The sequence below is a fragment of the Brassica napus genome, chromosome A1 (assembly GCF_020379485.1).
Source record: "Brassica napus cultivar Da-Ae chromosome A1, Da-Ae, whole genome shotgun sequence".
NCBI lineage: Eukaryota > Viridiplantae > Streptophyta > Magnoliopsida > Brassicales > Brassicaceae > Brassica > Brassica napus.
In genome coordinates, this window is record NC_063434.1 from 23,832,333 (window position 1) to 23,848,468 (window position 16,136).

The window sequence follows — 16,136 nt, forward strand, 5'->3', positions numbered from 1 at the left end:
TCTCTTGGGTATTTTAAAGATCCAGTTTTTAATGCATTGTTTAGGAGTCTTTTTGTGCAAGCTGCATGGACTCAAAGATCACGTGGCAAAGCAGCGAAAAGAGGCCCAACAGGAAGTCATAGAAGCAAAGAACAGACATGTATGTACATGAGGCCTTTCTTGCTCAATGTCTTCTTATCCAGGAAGTTCATCCACGCCAAAGTGAACAAGCAAAGTCATTTCCGTTGCCACCACAAACGCAAGAGATATATCAGGAGAAACATACGAAGCGTGCAGATTGATCCGTAAGCTCATAGCTGAGTGTTCGATGGAAGCAGACGTGTATGCTGCTGTGTCTTGTGAGCCAAGAAAGGGTGAAAGAATTGAAGGCCTAGGGATTGTTATCGATACCATTAAGGAACATGACATTGTTTTTTGTTCCTTGATTCTCTCTTACAATACATTTTGTGTTACCAAAAAAAGGTCTGTGTTTTGTTTCCTTGCCTGTGCAGCTGAGGAGAAACACAACCTCTATGGAAGAGAATTGTTCAAGAACACTTATATTTTTTTCTTGTCACAAGACCACACAATCAAAATATTATGCAATAATAACTTTCTTATTTATAACTTATAAGTCGATCACATTACTTTTTTTTCATACAATTTAATGGGCACAAGCTTGTTCAATAGCTGATACATGTTGCTTCACATCGACTCCCATATTGCAAATATTTGCAAGTGCTCCTGCATACTTCATACCGTATTCCATCTTTGCTCCACACTGATTCTTGAAACTCTTAACCTGCCATGTTTTATTCGATATATACTTGTTGTTACGTGTAATATAAGTAACAAGATTTGAGTTGCGTTTGTTACCAGAGTCTTGAAACAGTCCCAATCATCTACAAGAGATTGTCCTGTTGTTCTTGTGGAAGTCAAGAGATCTAGGACATTGGTTTGGTTAAGTGAAACTCTCAGAATCTCTATAATGTTCTGATCGATTTGTTTCCTATGATTCATTTCGTCAAGCAGATTCTTCTGAGCTTCTTGTCTTTCAGGTGACCCCACAGGAGCGTTTTGAATCTGAGACATAAACAAGTAAGACATAAAAAAAAAACACACATCATTTGTTTATTTTGCAATCTTGAATGATCAGTCAGGACTTCACCTTCTTCTGGAGATATAACAGAGGTATCTCACGTGTATTGACCAAGCTTAGGTTAGAGATTTGTGAGGCAGTCAATGAAGCTAGACTGAAGTTTTTGTTTTCAGGATTGGTTCCAATGTAAGAGACGAGATAGTCTTTAAGAAGCTCCTCTGATCCAAAACGGCAGACATGAGAAGATCTTGTTCTTCTCTTTACAACTTGGTATTGCTGCTTCAAAGTCTCTTTTCTCATGTCATGAAGTTCGCTGCCCCCAAAATCAAAAACATAGAACCATTTAGGAAAAAGTGATTCTTAATGTCTTGAAGAACAATCAAATCATAAAGATTTTGATTCTTAAAATTTTACCTGTCCTCAAGCCAAGAGACACTAAATTCGTCGCCGAGACAAAGACCATTATACTCAGGAGGAGAAGGAGGATATGTATCACCACAGTAGATGCCATAGCTGCTATCTTTTGCATTAGAAGCAGTAACTGCGTATATATTGAGATTTGTCTTTAACAGCCCTTCAAACATGCTTCCAGATTCACAAGCTTCAATATATATCACCTAACATAACACACTTCAACAATTCAAGAGCAGAACAGTATATAGAAAAATACTTGAGAGATGATAATGAAATTACATGAGTTATTAATGCATACCATCTTCTTGTATCTTTTTAGCAAGTGCATCCTCTCCAAGACTTTGATGAAATCTTCTGCATAGAGTGCTTCACCAGTGGGCATCGCTGAGAATAATAAACATCAAGAAACCATGGATTAGTATATCACTAGAAACATCTATCATAGATATGAAATGATGGTAAAATACGTACATATAAATCCTGTAGCTCCATGGTCAGCATAGTAGATGAATATATTGTCATTCGGACCACTTTTCACAACTTTTCCACTTCCTCCTGTGACGCCACTCTTGTTTCCAAGTATCACATTTAAAAAGTTCTCTACATTCACAGCTTCTCCCGTGTAGTCCTGCTCAACCAAAAACATCAACAACATCTAAGTTTGTAGCTTCATTTATAAGCATATACAAATGCACAAAAGAACTTATAAGAACCTTAGGAACTCCTTGATAAACATCCTCTCCCCCGGGTCTGTTAATGATTACTCCACGCTTGGGATTCTTAGGATTTAAGGCAATGTCATCAAACATAAACACTATTATGTTTTCATCTTTTAGACCTCCTTTACGCAGTATCTGATACGCATGGCATATTTCAGCCTGTTAAATCAAAACAACAGTAGATAATTAGTTCATAGAAATCTCCTAGCTAAGACCACTTCTTATCTTATGCTAATGACTTTTTATAAAAAAAAAAAGAAGCAAAACCTGATGCCTATAGTTTTCATATTCTTTAGAACCAGCCACTAGAACCGCCCATCGTTGTCCTTCTGCACCATCGTCACTAGATTCTGTATCATGTTCGGTTTTGCGAGATTGTGCTGAGAGAAGAAGCAAAGCATAAAGAAAAAGAAAAATTTGAAAATGGCCAAGAAAAGACATTGTCAGAACTGTGTTTTTCTCTCTGTAATTGTTCTTGAATGCTGTATGTCTCGTTTATATAGACGATTCCATTGGTCAAAATACTTGTTTGCATATTAGAGTTTGAGTATGTGAACGCAAAAAGTAACGCATGACGTTGACACGTACGCTTAAGCACTTAGCGTGATATTGAAATAATTGCCTTGAAATGTTAATAATTTGCTTTTGTTTCCTAGCTTGTTTCTTTTTTCCTTGTTACCGCGTGGATATAAATTATCTGTATTGGAATTTATTATCTGCATATCGAAAATGATGAAATGAGTACATAATATTATGTTGGCTTTATTTTTGGTTGTTTTGTTTGAAATATATCTTTCTTATTTTCAATATTTGAAGATCATTTTTGCCATCATTTGAAGATCAATTATACAAATAGTTTTGACATATCTAACAGTTTAACTCTCTTTTTATTTTAAGAAAGATAATGTAATATATCAAAAACAAATTCTTATCTTGAACAGATTATTAGACTTTGTGATTATTATAGTTTTCCTCTTAAAGCAAGAGCTCAAAAGAGCTATAATCAAGTGCATACACTAATGGCCGTTCACTGACAGCGATAATTGAACCATCTTCAATATACCATTAACTGGTTGATTCTCTTTTTTTTCAACATATTTTTTCATTCACCAATTTAAATCCTATCAATTGAAAACAAGATTCATATTTAGCATAAACAATACATATAGGTCTTTAGGGCATCTCCAACCACACTCTATTTTTCACTCTAAAATAGAGTTTAGAGTAAAAATGCTCCAATAAGACTCTATTTCTCACTCTATAATATAGTGAAAAATAGGTTTACTCCAAATATAGAATAACTTGTTTTTTTTGTTCATCACTTTATTTTCTACTCTAAAATAGAGTACCATTAGAGCAAACTCAAACTCTATTATAGAGTTACTTTATTTTAGAGTAAAAAATAGAGTAAACCATTGGAAATGGTATTAGAGGCTATATTTGGATTTCTGAAGTTCACTGGGAGGATTTTTGTTTTGAAGATAAAATTGAGAAGGTATCTGTTATATAGGTTTAGAGAGAGGTCATCAATACAAAGGAACTAGCCATCAAAATCATTGAATTAAGAAGACAGAATGAAGAATCGGCACGTTACTGTTTCAAAAACGTTGTGAAGTGCAATCATTTCTTTAGGGAGATAATATAAGTAGTTACTGAAAATTGATTAGATTACTAGTATTTTTTTTGGTATTTAGAAGGTTTGGTGTGGGCTATAGTTTTTTTGGGTCTAATGTGGGTTGTAATTTTTGGACTTCTTATTAGTTTATTGTATTTTGGTCTGAATAATTACAGTGGCTAGTATTATTGTCTATGTAGATAATAATTAACTTTATATATGCATGCAGCACAAGTCCTAGGCGAAAATTCATGATAGTTTACGTGGAGTTTTACTATTGTAACAACGTGGAGTTTTTACTAATGTGACAAATTTTGATTGGTGTTATTTTTTTGTTGATCTGTCATACGTACTGATTTGGTTATATATTATTTGTGTCCACATAATTTAAAATGATTAAAACTTATAATTTGTATTTTTATTATGGAAAATAATAAAAAATGATAATAAAGTTCTTAGTTATGATATAAATACTGTTATATTAATTTAAACTTTATTTTTGTTATAAAATCACTGAGTGCCAATCTTGATTTGATATTTTACATTATAGCTTTAGAGTATATGTATAATTACGAGTATCTCTTAATTTAGAAGCTAACTAGGATTAGCATTAGGATTTGTGTGATCCAGATTTCGTCTTGTATATATCAAAACAGAGTTTACGTGTTGCAGAGGTATTACTACCAAACCTAACATATACTTTCCTATAGTTTTTTTTGCTTACGAATATAAACAATATGAATACATTACACCCAAAAAAAAAGAATGGCCTCAGTTCATCTTTCCTTCAACATACAAGGATTATAATCCTCGTCGTTTTCATCTAAAACGAAAACAAAAGTAAAGTTAGCATAGATACAACAAGTTTACACTAGCTCATTTTATGTTAATGTTTTAAAAGTTAATTTATGGAAAGTATATATAATGCACCAAAGTTCTTCTTCGTGTCCAATAAAACTAAGTACTTGAATGTGTATACTAGCCATCTGACGTTACACTAACTCATTTTATCCTGTAATACTTTAAAAATATTTTCATTTTAAAATGAGGATATAACAAAAATGTTTAAACACTCAGCATTTTTCAGTACTTTCAACTGGTGGTAAAGAGACAAAAAGCTATGATTTGGTGATGGGCCTCTGCTATAGTTGAACATTATACACTCCATATTGGCATCTGCAAGAGCTCTCAGTCTAATGAGCTCTGGTAAAACCACTTTCCCTAGGTCTGATCAGTCTTTCCTTCTCAGCTGTGCATATTTAAGCGCAACCTTTTGCCAAAGTTAAAGCTTCCTCCACTGGCCAGTTATGAACTGCTGAGTCGTCTAACATATCCTTGAATGTCCCTTGCTCCACCGCTTGCTCAACGTTGTAAGCAAAACCAGTAGGTCTTTTCGATGTGAGCAGGTCGAGAAGCAAGATACCAAAGGAGTAGACGTTCTCTGCAGCTTCAGGGACTTGTTTGGCGATTTTGCTTAGATTGTTCGGGTCAATCAAAATGTTTCCTGGTTTCAGATCACGGTGCACTATCGTTTGTTCTTGGAGAACATGGAGGAGGATGATAGTTTGTCCTTTGGAGACAATATGATGACCTGCTCATTTGAGAGCATGTTGGCTTCCTTTATCTTTATCCACTGTTACAGATACTAACCCTAAATTCACATACTTGTTCTTCACGTTTCCCTTTTGGAACTTCATCAATTACAGAGTAGCATGCTCTCCAAGAATCTTGGCCTTTTCTCGGATGGCTTCAATATAAAATCTGCGGTATTCCTAAATTAGGACTTTCAAGGACTCCTATTACCTCCAAATTAGAACAATAATGGATCATTATTGTAGCTTCTTCTTGAAAAAAAAGTCCTAATCTCACGCATAGATTCATGTATTATGTGTAGGATACACTATTGTAATGTTATAATAATAATCATATGGAGAAATGAGTAAACTTAATGAAACTATGCAAACTAATTTACACGAACGAGAGAGTGACTGATTTTATAAAGCTGGAAAAGGTAACAAATTGTTTTTCTTACATCAACATAACAAATTGTTTTTTTTTCAAACTCTTCTTTCCATTGATAAGACTGACCATACTCATCATCGATTCACCGCAAAACCAAAGTCATCATCTTCTATCAACCGAGAAGCAAAGACATTGGTAGAAGCTTCCAAGTCAATATCCGACTCTCTTAACCTCTCTATCTTCTCCACAGCATCTCTCATCTCCATCCTCCTCTCTTCATCTTCTTCGCAACAGCTCAACCCTATTTTCAACAGGCTCAGCATCTCTGCTTTACAGTTCTTCTTCCCAATCATTTCCTTGTCAAACACGTCACTCGTTTTCTTCTCTTTCACCATGTCACTCACCCAAGTCACAAGGCTCATGTTAGCATCGTACCCTTTACTTAGATAATTCTCAGGAAACCTACCGGTTATAAGCTCCAAGATCAGGACACCGAGGCACCAAACGTCGGTCTTCTTGGTTATATGTCCCTTTAAGCTGTACTCTGGAGATTTATAAGCGATCATTAGGTTATGAGATTGCTCTGAGTTCATCACTGGTCTTAGCGCGTAGTCTGTTAAGAGAGGCTCAAATGATTTGTCAAGTACAACGTTTGATGACTTGAGATGACCGTGAGGGATGGTTAGTGTTGGTAGCTCCTTGAACAAGTAACCTAAACCCTTACCAACTCCTTGTATAATCTTTAGCCTTGTCGGCCAATCCAATCCAGGTGATCCACAGAATGGTTCCCTGAAACAACAGAGCAGTTTTATCACGTTAAAACCTAGTCAAGTAACTATTATCATTGACAAGATGATGATAATAATAATATAATAATAATAATAATAATAATAATAATAATAATAATAATAATAATAATAATAATAATAATAATAATAATAATAATAAGCATAAAAATAATAATAAAAATAATAATAATATAATAATAATAAAATAATAATAATAATAAAATAATAATAATCGAAAGAAAATGTATTGTATTCTTTATCTGTATTTTACACCGTATACATGTATTTATACTCCTTTCTATACCGGTTTACTTAACATACCACCGGTTCAATCACTATAAACTCTAATAAAAACTTTTCAGAATCTTTGAAAATTTTATTGCAGAAAATTAATTAATTCAATTATAATTATCATAAAATATAATTAGAGACTAAAATTAATTTAGCTTAATTGATAAGCAAAAACTAAAATTATATAAAATTAATTATATTAACGATAATAATAATTTAATTTTTTAATTCAAATATAAAATAAAATATTATACTTAAATTATGTAGAATGATAAATGACAATCACAAAATTTATCAAATGACCGATGAGATATATTATTATTTATTTTGCAAAACATTTTAATTACAATATGGGTTGATCAAACCATATAATAGTAAAATAACATAATCATTCTTAATTTAATCCATTAAAAATGAAAAAAAAAAAAACACTCAATGGAAGTACTGATCAAATTCTAGCTTCGACTGAACATTCTCTGCAAAAATGAATGTTACGTAACATTTATGGCAACAAAAAATTTAAACTTCAGGGTTTATCCTTTGGGTTTTTTGGTCTGCAGCAAAAGTCGTAACCGATATTTTGGGACTGGCGGTTTGTCCCGTTCACCAGTATATATGAGGATTTAATCAGCTGCTCCGGTTCAAGGTTGTAGAACTGTAAACCGTAAAGCATAACACGTGAATACGAGATGTTGACTCGAGTGCCGCCGAGCCTTATCCGATCACTTACTCATTCTCCAATTTAAGACCAAGACTTTCGCGTGAATTCTTGAAACTAGAATTGGTACGAGGTTATTATACTATGAATCCAATTTAAGACCAAGACTTTCGCGTTATCAAGTAAAATAGGCATCAACCATCTCCACACAATCAAATGTTATGCAATAACTTTCATATTTATAAGGCGATCACAATATTATTTTTTGCATATAATTTAATGGGCACAAGCTTCTTCAATAGCTGCAACACTTTTCTTCACATCCACTCCCATATTGCAGATATTGGCAAGTGCTCCTGCATACTTCATATCGTATTCCATCTTTGCTCCACATTGATTCTTGAAACTTTTAACCTGTGATGTTTTATTCAGTATATATTTGTTTTAAGGGTCTTTAAGTGGAACACAAGTAACAATAATTGATAAGGGGTTGTTACCAGAGTCTTGTAGCAGTCCCAATCATCTACAACAGGTTGTCCTGTTGTTCTTGTGGAAGTTAAGAGATCTAAGACATCGGTTTTTTTGAGTGAAAGTCTAAGAATCTCTAAATGTTCTGATCGATTGTTTCCTGTGATTTATTCCTCAAGCAGATTCTTCTGAGCTTCTTGTCTTTGAGGTGACCCCACAGGAGCGTTTTGAATCTGAGAGATAAATATATAGTGAAAACATCAAAAACAGACACATCTTTCGTTTATGTTCAATCTTGAAAGATTAGGACTTCACCTTCGTCTCGAGATATAACAGAGGGATATCTCGCGCATCGACCTGCGAAAGCAAAGAAACAATAGATTTAGTTCATATAATCTCCCTGGGACCACTTTCTTTCCTTCTTATGGTTAGAACTTCTTATACACGAAAAATCAATAGACCTATCCCCGTAGTTTTCGTGTTCAGCACCATCATCAGCGCTAGATTCTGTATCAAATAGTTGGGTTTTGCGAGATTCTGCTGAGAAAAGAAGCAGAGCATAAAGAAAAACAAGAACTTGTAAATGACCAAGAAAAGACATTGTCGTAATAAGACTTCTAAAGAACTGTTTTTTTTTCTCTTGCGGTTAATGTTCTTGAATACCGTAGTATATAACTCGTTTATATAGAAAATTTCTTTGAGTCGTTTGCGTATTAAAGTTTGAGTCTGTGGATGCAAAAAGTAACTCATAATATTAAACCCACAAAAAGTAACTCATAATGTTAACTGCTGATGTCAACGTAGTATTTAAATTTGCGTATTAATGTTATTGCTTTTGTTTGCTAGCTTCTTTTTTGAGATAATTGGATAAATAGGATATATATATATATATAAATCCCTTATATATTAATTGAGGAACATTTAAAAAGATGTAACCTCAATTTTGTATTAATTAAAAGATGCCCCAATGCATAGGTGGCACTCAATTAGGTAGTCAATTACATTCAATTGAAAAATAAGTAGGTCCACATTCGATTTTTATATGTTGTTAGATACATAAGTTGGTCAAACTATATGATATAATGATATGATATGATTTTTTCCTTAAATAAATAAAACCTACGGAATTACCATAAATGACTAATATATATGACAATTAATGAGTTTACTAATAAAGATTGATAACAATGTATATCTCCTCCATCATTTTTTGTTTAATTTTATATATTAAAATAAATTAAACAATCAAATTAGCTATAAAAATAAAATTTAGATTTTTTCGTATGTTATATTTTGAATTTTAAAAAAGACAATAAATGACTAAAACTATTAAAATTATTATGTTAAAAATTAATGATCAATGGTTTAACATTTTATTATAAGAAGATACACAGATTTTAAAACCATATGAGTAAAAAATATATTTAATAATAAAATAAAAAATAAATATTATAGATATATATATATAATATATATATATATATATATATATATATATTAAACACTATATAACATAAGATTACATAAATATTTTAATATTAAAACTTTCAATGAATTTTCAAGAACATTTATAAATTATAAACTTATTAAAGATTTCAGATTGAAAATTTTGTTATCGATGATTTAAATATTTTGTTATAAAACGATATGAACGATCATAGAATCGTATGATTATAAATTCTTATTTAATAAATAACTATACAAAATATACTATTCCTAGAAAAATAGGTTGGTCCATCTTAACTTATATTACACTTTTTATTAAACTAACTATCGAATTGATAAATAACGTACCAAAAAAATGTTTTGCACTTTCATTAAATAAAAGCTACGAAATTACCTAATATGATTAACATATATGTGAAAATTAATTATAATGAATAATAAATATTTGATAACATTTTTGTTATCTTTTTTAGTTCTTTTTTTAATTAATTATTAAAATATATTAAAAATCACATTAATATATAATAAAAACATTTATAATTTTCTTATATGTTATATTTTGAATTTTCAAACGTCTATAAATTATTAGAAATTTAAAGATCCCCACTCTGAAAATTTGTGATCAATAGATTATTTTTTTGTCATAATAAATTACAAATGATCATAAAATTGTATTAATATGAACTTTTATTTAATATTATAAGAAGATACACATTATTTTAAAACCATATGAGTAAAAAATATCATTTAATAATAAACATATATATTTATATATATATATAGATATAGATTATACTATATACCATAAGATTACATAAATATTTAATATTAAAACTTTCAATGAATTTCAAAAACATTTATAAATTATAAACTTATTAAAGATTTCACATTGAAAATTTTATTATCGATGATTTAAATATTCAGTTATAAAATGATATGAATGATCATAGGACTGTATGATTATAAATTCTCATTTAATAAATGACTATATAAAATATACTATTCTTAAAAAATAGGTTGGTCCATCTTGACTTACATTATATTTTATTAAACTAACTATCGAATTGATAAATAATCTACCAAAATTTTTTTTGCACTTTCCTTAATTAGAAGCTACGAAATTACCTAATATGATTAACGTATATATGAAAATTAATTATTATGAATAATAAATATTGATAACAATTTTGGTATCTTAGTTCTTTTTTTAATTTATATTATTGAAAGATATTAAAAAATCACATTAAATATATGTAAAACATTTATATTTTTTCTTATATGTTATATTTGAATTTTTCAAAACGTCTATATATTATTAGAAATTTGAATATTCTCACTCTGAAATTTGTGATCAATAGATTATTTTTGTTATAATAAGTTACAAATGATCATAAAATATAACGCATATGAATTTTTATTTAATAAATATTCAAACTAATAATATATATATATATATATAAACACTAATGATTTAAAGCAACAAGATTGGCTGATCAATTTAGTCGTCCAGTTGAAATCTTTCAAAAGTATGTGAAAGACTAAAGTCAAAGTAAATATGGATTTAGAATAGTAGTTATATTTTACTAACCAAATACCGAAAAAGCGAACCGAACCGAAACCAACCCGATATCCGGATTGAACACCTGTAATCCAAATGAAGCCAAACTATGTTCATTCTCCAAAATATAATAAAATAATAACTTAATCCCGCGCAAGGCGCGGGTCTTATCCTAGTGATTGTATGATGGCAAAACTTTCCTATAAATCAATGAGGAGGTAAACCCTTCTTATTGCGTCGTCTGTACTACAAACCGCTGGGTACCTCTCGTAATTGCTGTGATGTTCTGTTTTTGTAGCTTAGCGTGTGTTCTGTTTGTATGTTGCCCTTGGATGTGAATAAAAAAAATGTGGGCTTTCTCAATTATGTTCACAATCTACTGATGCTTGAGATGAGAGTGAATCTCTTCAAAGCTTGTTTCTTTATCTCTGGGTTTTTAAAGATCCAGTTTTTAATGCATTGTTTAGGAGTCTCTTTTGTGCAAGCTGCATGGACTCAAAAGATCACGTGGCAAAGCAGCGAAAAGAGGCCAAACAGGAAGTCATATAGAAGCAAAGAACAGACATGTATGTACATGAGGCCTTTCTTGCTCAATGTCTTCTTATCCAGGAGTTCATCCACGCCAAAGTGAACAAGCAAAGTCATCCGTTCCGTTGCCACAAACGCAAGAGATATATCAGGAGAAACATACGAAGCGTGCAGATTGATCCGTAAGCTCATAGCTGAGTGTTCGATGGAAGCAGACGGTATGCTGCTGTGTCTTGTGAGCCAAGAAAGGTTGAAAGAATTGAAGGCCTAGGGATGTTATCGATACCATTAAGGAACATGACATTGTTTTTGTCCTTGATTCTCTCTTACAATACATTTGTGTTACCAAAAAAAGGTCTGTGTTTTGTTCCTTGCCGTGCAGCTGAGGAGAAACACAACCTCTATGGAAGAGAATTGTTCAAGAACACTTATATTTTTTTCTTGTCACAAGACCACACAATCAAAAATATTATGCAATAATAACTTTCTTATTATAACTTATAAGTCGATCACATTACTTTTTTTCATACAATTTAATGGGCACAAGCTTGTTCAATAGCTGATACATGTTGCTTCACATCGACTCCCATATTGCAAATATTTGCAAGGCTCCTGCATACTTCATACCGTATTCCATCTTTGCTCCACACTGATTCTTGAAACTCTTAACCTGCCATGTTTTATTCGATATATACTTGTTGTTACGTGTAATATAAGTAACAAGATTTGAGTTGCGTTTGTTACCAGAGTCTTGAAACAGTCCCAATCATCTACAAGAGATTGTCCTGTTGTTCTTGTGGAAGTCAAGAGATCTAGGACATTGGTTTGGTTAAGTGAAACTCTCAGAATCTCTATAATGTTCTGATCGATTTGTTTCCTATGATTCATTTCGTCAAGCAGATTCTTCTGAGCTTCTTGTCTTTCAGGTGACCTCACAGGAGCGTTTTGAATCTGAGACATAAACAAGTAAGACATAAAAAAAAACACACATCATTTGTTTATTTTGCAATCTTGAATGATCAGTCAGGACTTCACCTTCTTCTGGAGATATAACAGAGGTATCTCACGTGTATTGACCAGCTTAGGTTAGAGATTTGTGAGGCAGTCAATGAAGCTAGACTGAAGTTTTTGTTTTCAGGATTGGTTCCAATGTAAGAGACGAGATAGTCTTTAAGAAGCTCCTCTGATCCAAAACGGCAGACATGAGAAGATCTTGTTCTTCTCTTTACAACTTGGTATTGCTGCTTCAAAGTCTCTTTTCTCATGTCATGAAGTTCGCTGCCCCCAAAATCAAAAACATAGAACCATTTAGGAAAAAGTGATTCTTAATGTCTTGAAGAACAATCAAATCATAAAGATTTTGATTCTTAAATTTTACCTGTCCTCAAGCCAAGAGACACTAAATTCGTCGCCGAGACAAAGACCATTATACTCAGGAGGAGAAGGAGGATATGTATCACCACAGTAGATGCCATAGCTGCTATCTTTTGCATTAGAAGCAGTAACTGCGTATATATTGAGATTTGTCTTTAACAGCCCTTCAAACATGCTTCCAGATTCACAAGCTTCAATATATATCACCTAACATAACACACTTCAACAATTCAAGAGCAGAACAGTATATAGAAAAATACTTGAGAGATGATAATGAAATTACATGAGTTATTAATGCATACCATCTTCTTGTATCTTTTAGCAAGTGCATCCTCTCCAAGACTTTGATGAAATCTTCTGCATAGAGTGCTTCACCAGTGGGCATCGCTGAGAATAATAAACATCAAGAAACCATGGATTAGTATATCACTAGAAACATCTATCATAGATATGAAATGATGGTAAAATACGTACATATAAATCCTGTAGCTCCATGGTCAGCATAGTAGATGAATATATTGTCATTCGGACCACTTTTCACAACTTTTCCACTTCCTCCTGTGACGCCACTCTTGTTTCCAAGTATCACATTTAAAAAGTTCTCTACATTCACAGCTTCTCCCGTGTAGTCCTGCTCAACCAAAAACATCAACAACATCTAAGTTTGTAGCTTCATTTATAAGCATATACAAATGCACAAAAGAACTTATAAGAACCTTAGGAACTCCTTGATAAACATCCTCTCCCCCGGGTCTGTTAATGATTACTCCACGCTTGGGATTCTTAGGATTTAAGGCAATGTCATCAAACATAAACACTATTATGTTTTCATCTTTTAGACCTCCTTTACGCAGTATCTGATACGCATGGCATATTTCAGCCTGTTAAATCAAAACAACAGTAGATAATTAGTTCATAGAAATCTCCTAGCTAAGACCACTTCTTATCTTATGCTAATGACTTTTTATAAAAAAAAAAAGAAGCAAAACCTGATGCCTATAGTTTTCATATTCTTTAGAACCAGCCACTAGAACCGCCCATCGTTGTCCTTCTGCACCATCGTCACTAGATTCTGTATCATGTTCGGTTTTGCGAGATTGTGCTGAGAGAAGAAGCAAAGCATAAAGAAAAAGAAAAATTTGAAAATGGCCAAGAAAAGACATTGTCAGAACTGTGTTTTTCTCTCTGTATTGTTCTTGAATGCTGTATGTCTCGTTTATATAGACGATTCCATTGGTCAAAATACTTGTTTGCATATTAGAGTTTGAGTATGTGAACGCAAAAAGTAACGCATGACGTTGACACGTACGCTTAAGCACTTAGCGTGATATTGAAATAATTGCCTTGAAATGTTAATAATTTGCTTTGTTTCCTAGCTTGTTTCTTTTTTCCTTGTTACCGCGTGGATATAAATTATCTGTATTGGAATTTATTATCTGCATATCGAAAATGATGAAATGAGTACATAATATTATGTTGGCTTTATTTTTGGTTGTTTTGTTTGAAATATATCTTTCTTATTTTCAATATTTGAAGATCATTTTTGCCATCATTTGAAGATCAATTATACAAATAGTTTTGACATATCTAACAGTTTAACTCTCTTTTTATTTTAAGAAAGATAATGTAATATATCAAAAACAAATTCTTATCTTGAACAGATTATTAGACTTTGTGATTATTATAGTTTTCCTCTTAAAGCAAGAGCTCAAAAGAGCTATAATCAAGTGCATACACTAATGGCCGTTCACTGACAGCGATAATTGAACCATCTTCAATATACCATTAACTGGTTGATTCTCTTTTTTTTCAACATATTTTTTCATTCACCAATTTAAATCCTATCAATTGAAAACAAGATTCATATTTAGCATAAACAATACATATAGGTCTTTAGGGCATCTCCAACCACACTCTATTTTTCACTCTAAAATAGAGTTTAGAGTAAAAATGCTCCAATAAGACTCTATTTCTCACTCTATAATATAGTGAAAAATAGGTTTACTCCAAATATAGAATAACTTGTTTTTTTTGTTCATCACTTTATTTTCTACTCTAAAATAGAGTACCATTAGAGCAAACTCAAACTCTATTATAGAGTTACTTTATTTTAGAGTAAAAAATAGAGTAAACCATTGGAAATGGTATTAGAGGCTATATTTGGATTTCTGAAGTTCACTGGGAGGATTTTTGTTTTGAAGATAAAATTGAGAAGGTATCTGTTATATAGGTTTAGAGAGAGGTCATCAATACAAAGGAACTAGCCATCAAAATCATTGAATTAAGAAGACAGAATGAAGAATCGGCACGTTACTGTTTCAAAAACGTTGTGAAGTGCAATCATTTCTTTAGGGAGATAATATAAGTAGTTACTGAAAATTGATTAGATTACTAGTATTTTTTTTGGTATTTAGAAGGTTTGGTGTGGGCTATAGTTTTTTTGGGTCTAATGTGGGTTGTAATTTTTTGGACTTCTTATTAGTTTATTGTATTTTGGTCTGAATAATTACAGTGGCTAGTATTATTGTCTATGTAGATAATAATTAACTTTATATATGCATGCAGCACAAGTCCTAGGCGAAAAATTCATGATAGTTTACGTGGAGTTTTTACTAATGTGACAAATTTTGATTGGTGTTATTTTTTTGTTGATCTGTCATACGTACTGATTTGGTTATATATTATTTGTGTCCACATAATTTAAAATGATTAAAACTTATAATTTGTATTTTTATTATGGAAAATAATAAAAAATGATAATAAAGTTCTTAGTTATGATATAAATACTGTTATATTAATTTAAACTTTATTTTTGTTATAAAATCACTGAGTGCCAATCTTGATTTGATATTTTACATTATAGCTTTAGAGTATATGTATAATTACGAGTATCTCTTAATTTAGAAGCTAACTAGGATTAGCATTAGGATTTGTGTGATCCAGATTTCGTCTTGTATATATCAAAACAGAGTTTACGTGTTGCAGAGGTATTACTACCAAACCTAACATATACTTTCCTATAGTTTTTTTTGCTTACGAATATAAACAATATGAATACATTACACCCAAAAAAAAAAGAATGGCCTCAGTTCATCTTTCCTTCAACATACAAGGATTATAATCCTCGTCGTTTTCATCTAAAACGAAAACAAAAGTAAAGTTAGCATAGATACAACAAGTTTACACTAGCTCATTTTATGTTAATGTTTTAAAAGTTAATTTATGGAAAGTATATAT

At 31.5% G+C, this 16,136-nt stretch overlaps 3 protein-coding genes and 1 long non-coding RNA gene across 4 annotated transcripts; all 4 read right to left on the minus strand.

Annotated features, from left to right (window-relative positions):
* Positions 1 to 529: 529 nt before the first annotated feature.
* On the minus strand, positions 530 to 2,830 carry LOC106379574 (vacuolar-processing enzyme delta-isozyme). The gene is made up of 8 exons (XM_013819506.3): positions 2,479 to 2,830; positions 2,206 to 2,370; positions 1,964 to 2,120; positions 1,791 to 1,876; positions 1,493 to 1,695; positions 1,148 to 1,391; positions 856 to 1,062; positions 530 to 781 (listed from the first exon to the last, which is right to left on the minus strand). The coding sequence occupies exons 1-8, from the start codon at positions 2,650 to 2,652 to the stop codon at positions 644 to 646; spliced, it is 1,374 nt and encodes a 457-aa protein (XP_013674960.2). The 5' UTR covers positions 2,653 to 2,830; the 3' UTR covers positions 530 to 643.
* A 3,051-nt stretch (positions 2,831 to 5,881) lies between these two features.
* Positions 5,882 to 6,858, minus strand: LOC125577720 (pollen receptor-like kinase 4). Its single transcript, XM_048739424.1, has 2 exons — positions 6,848 to 6,858; positions 5,882 to 6,577 (listed from the first exon to the last, which is right to left on the minus strand). The coding sequence occupies exons 1-2, from the start codon at positions 6,856 to 6,858 to the stop codon at positions 5,923 to 5,925; spliced, it is 666 nt and encodes a 221-aa protein (XP_048595381.1). The 3' UTR covers positions 5,882 to 5,922.
* Positions 6,859 to 7,534: 676 nt separating this feature from the next.
* LOC125577084 lies at positions 7,535 to 8,130 on the minus strand. The gene is made up of 2 exons (XR_007315399.1): positions 8,023 to 8,130; positions 7,535 to 7,939 (listed from the first exon to the last, which is right to left on the minus strand). It is a non-coding gene; the product is annotated as an uncharacterized LOC125577084 (long non-coding RNA).
* A 4,426-nt stretch (positions 8,131 to 12,556) lies between these two features.
* LOC125577740 (vacuolar-processing enzyme delta-isozyme-like) lies at positions 12,557 to 14,073 on the minus strand. Its single transcript, XM_048739456.1, has 6 exons — positions 13,889 to 14,073; positions 13,616 to 13,780; positions 13,374 to 13,530; positions 13,183 to 13,286; positions 12,904 to 13,106; positions 12,557 to 12,803 (listed from the first exon to the last, which is right to left on the minus strand). Exons 1-6 carry the CDS (start codon positions 14,060 to 14,062, stop codon positions 12,557 to 12,559), a joined length of 1,050 nt encoding a protein of 349 aa, XP_048595413.1. The 5' UTR covers positions 14,063 to 14,073.
* Between the last annotated feature and the right edge of the window lie 2,063 nt (positions 14,074 to 16,136).

Excerpts from the sequence above, each read along its gene's own strand:
- LOC106379574 (XM_013819506.3), bottom strand. The coding sequence starts at position 2,652 with ATGTCTTTTCTTGGCCATTTTCAAATTTTTCTTTTTCTTTATGCTTTG. Across the intron at positions 1,877-1,963 it reads TGGAGCTACAGGATTTATAT|CGATGCCCACTGGTGAAGCA; the intron begins GTACGTATTTTA and ends TATTATTCTCAG. Across the intron at positions 1,696-1,790 it reads TAAAAAGATACAAGAAGATG|GTGATATATATTGAAGCTTG; the intron begins GTATGCATTAAT and ends GTGTTATGTTAG.
- LOC125577740 (XM_048739456.1), bottom strand. The coding sequence starts at position 14,062 with ATGTCTTTTCTTGGCCATTTTCAAATTTTTCTTTTTCTTTATGCTTTG. Across the intron at positions 13,107-13,182 it reads GGTATGCATTAATAACTCAT|GTGATATATATTGAAGCTTG; the intron begins GTAATTTCATTA and ends GTGTTATGTTAG. Across the intron at positions 12,804-12,903 it reads GTCTCTTGGCTTGAGGACAG|CGAACTTCATGACATGAGAA; the intron begins GTAAAATTTAAG and ends TTTTGGGGGCAG.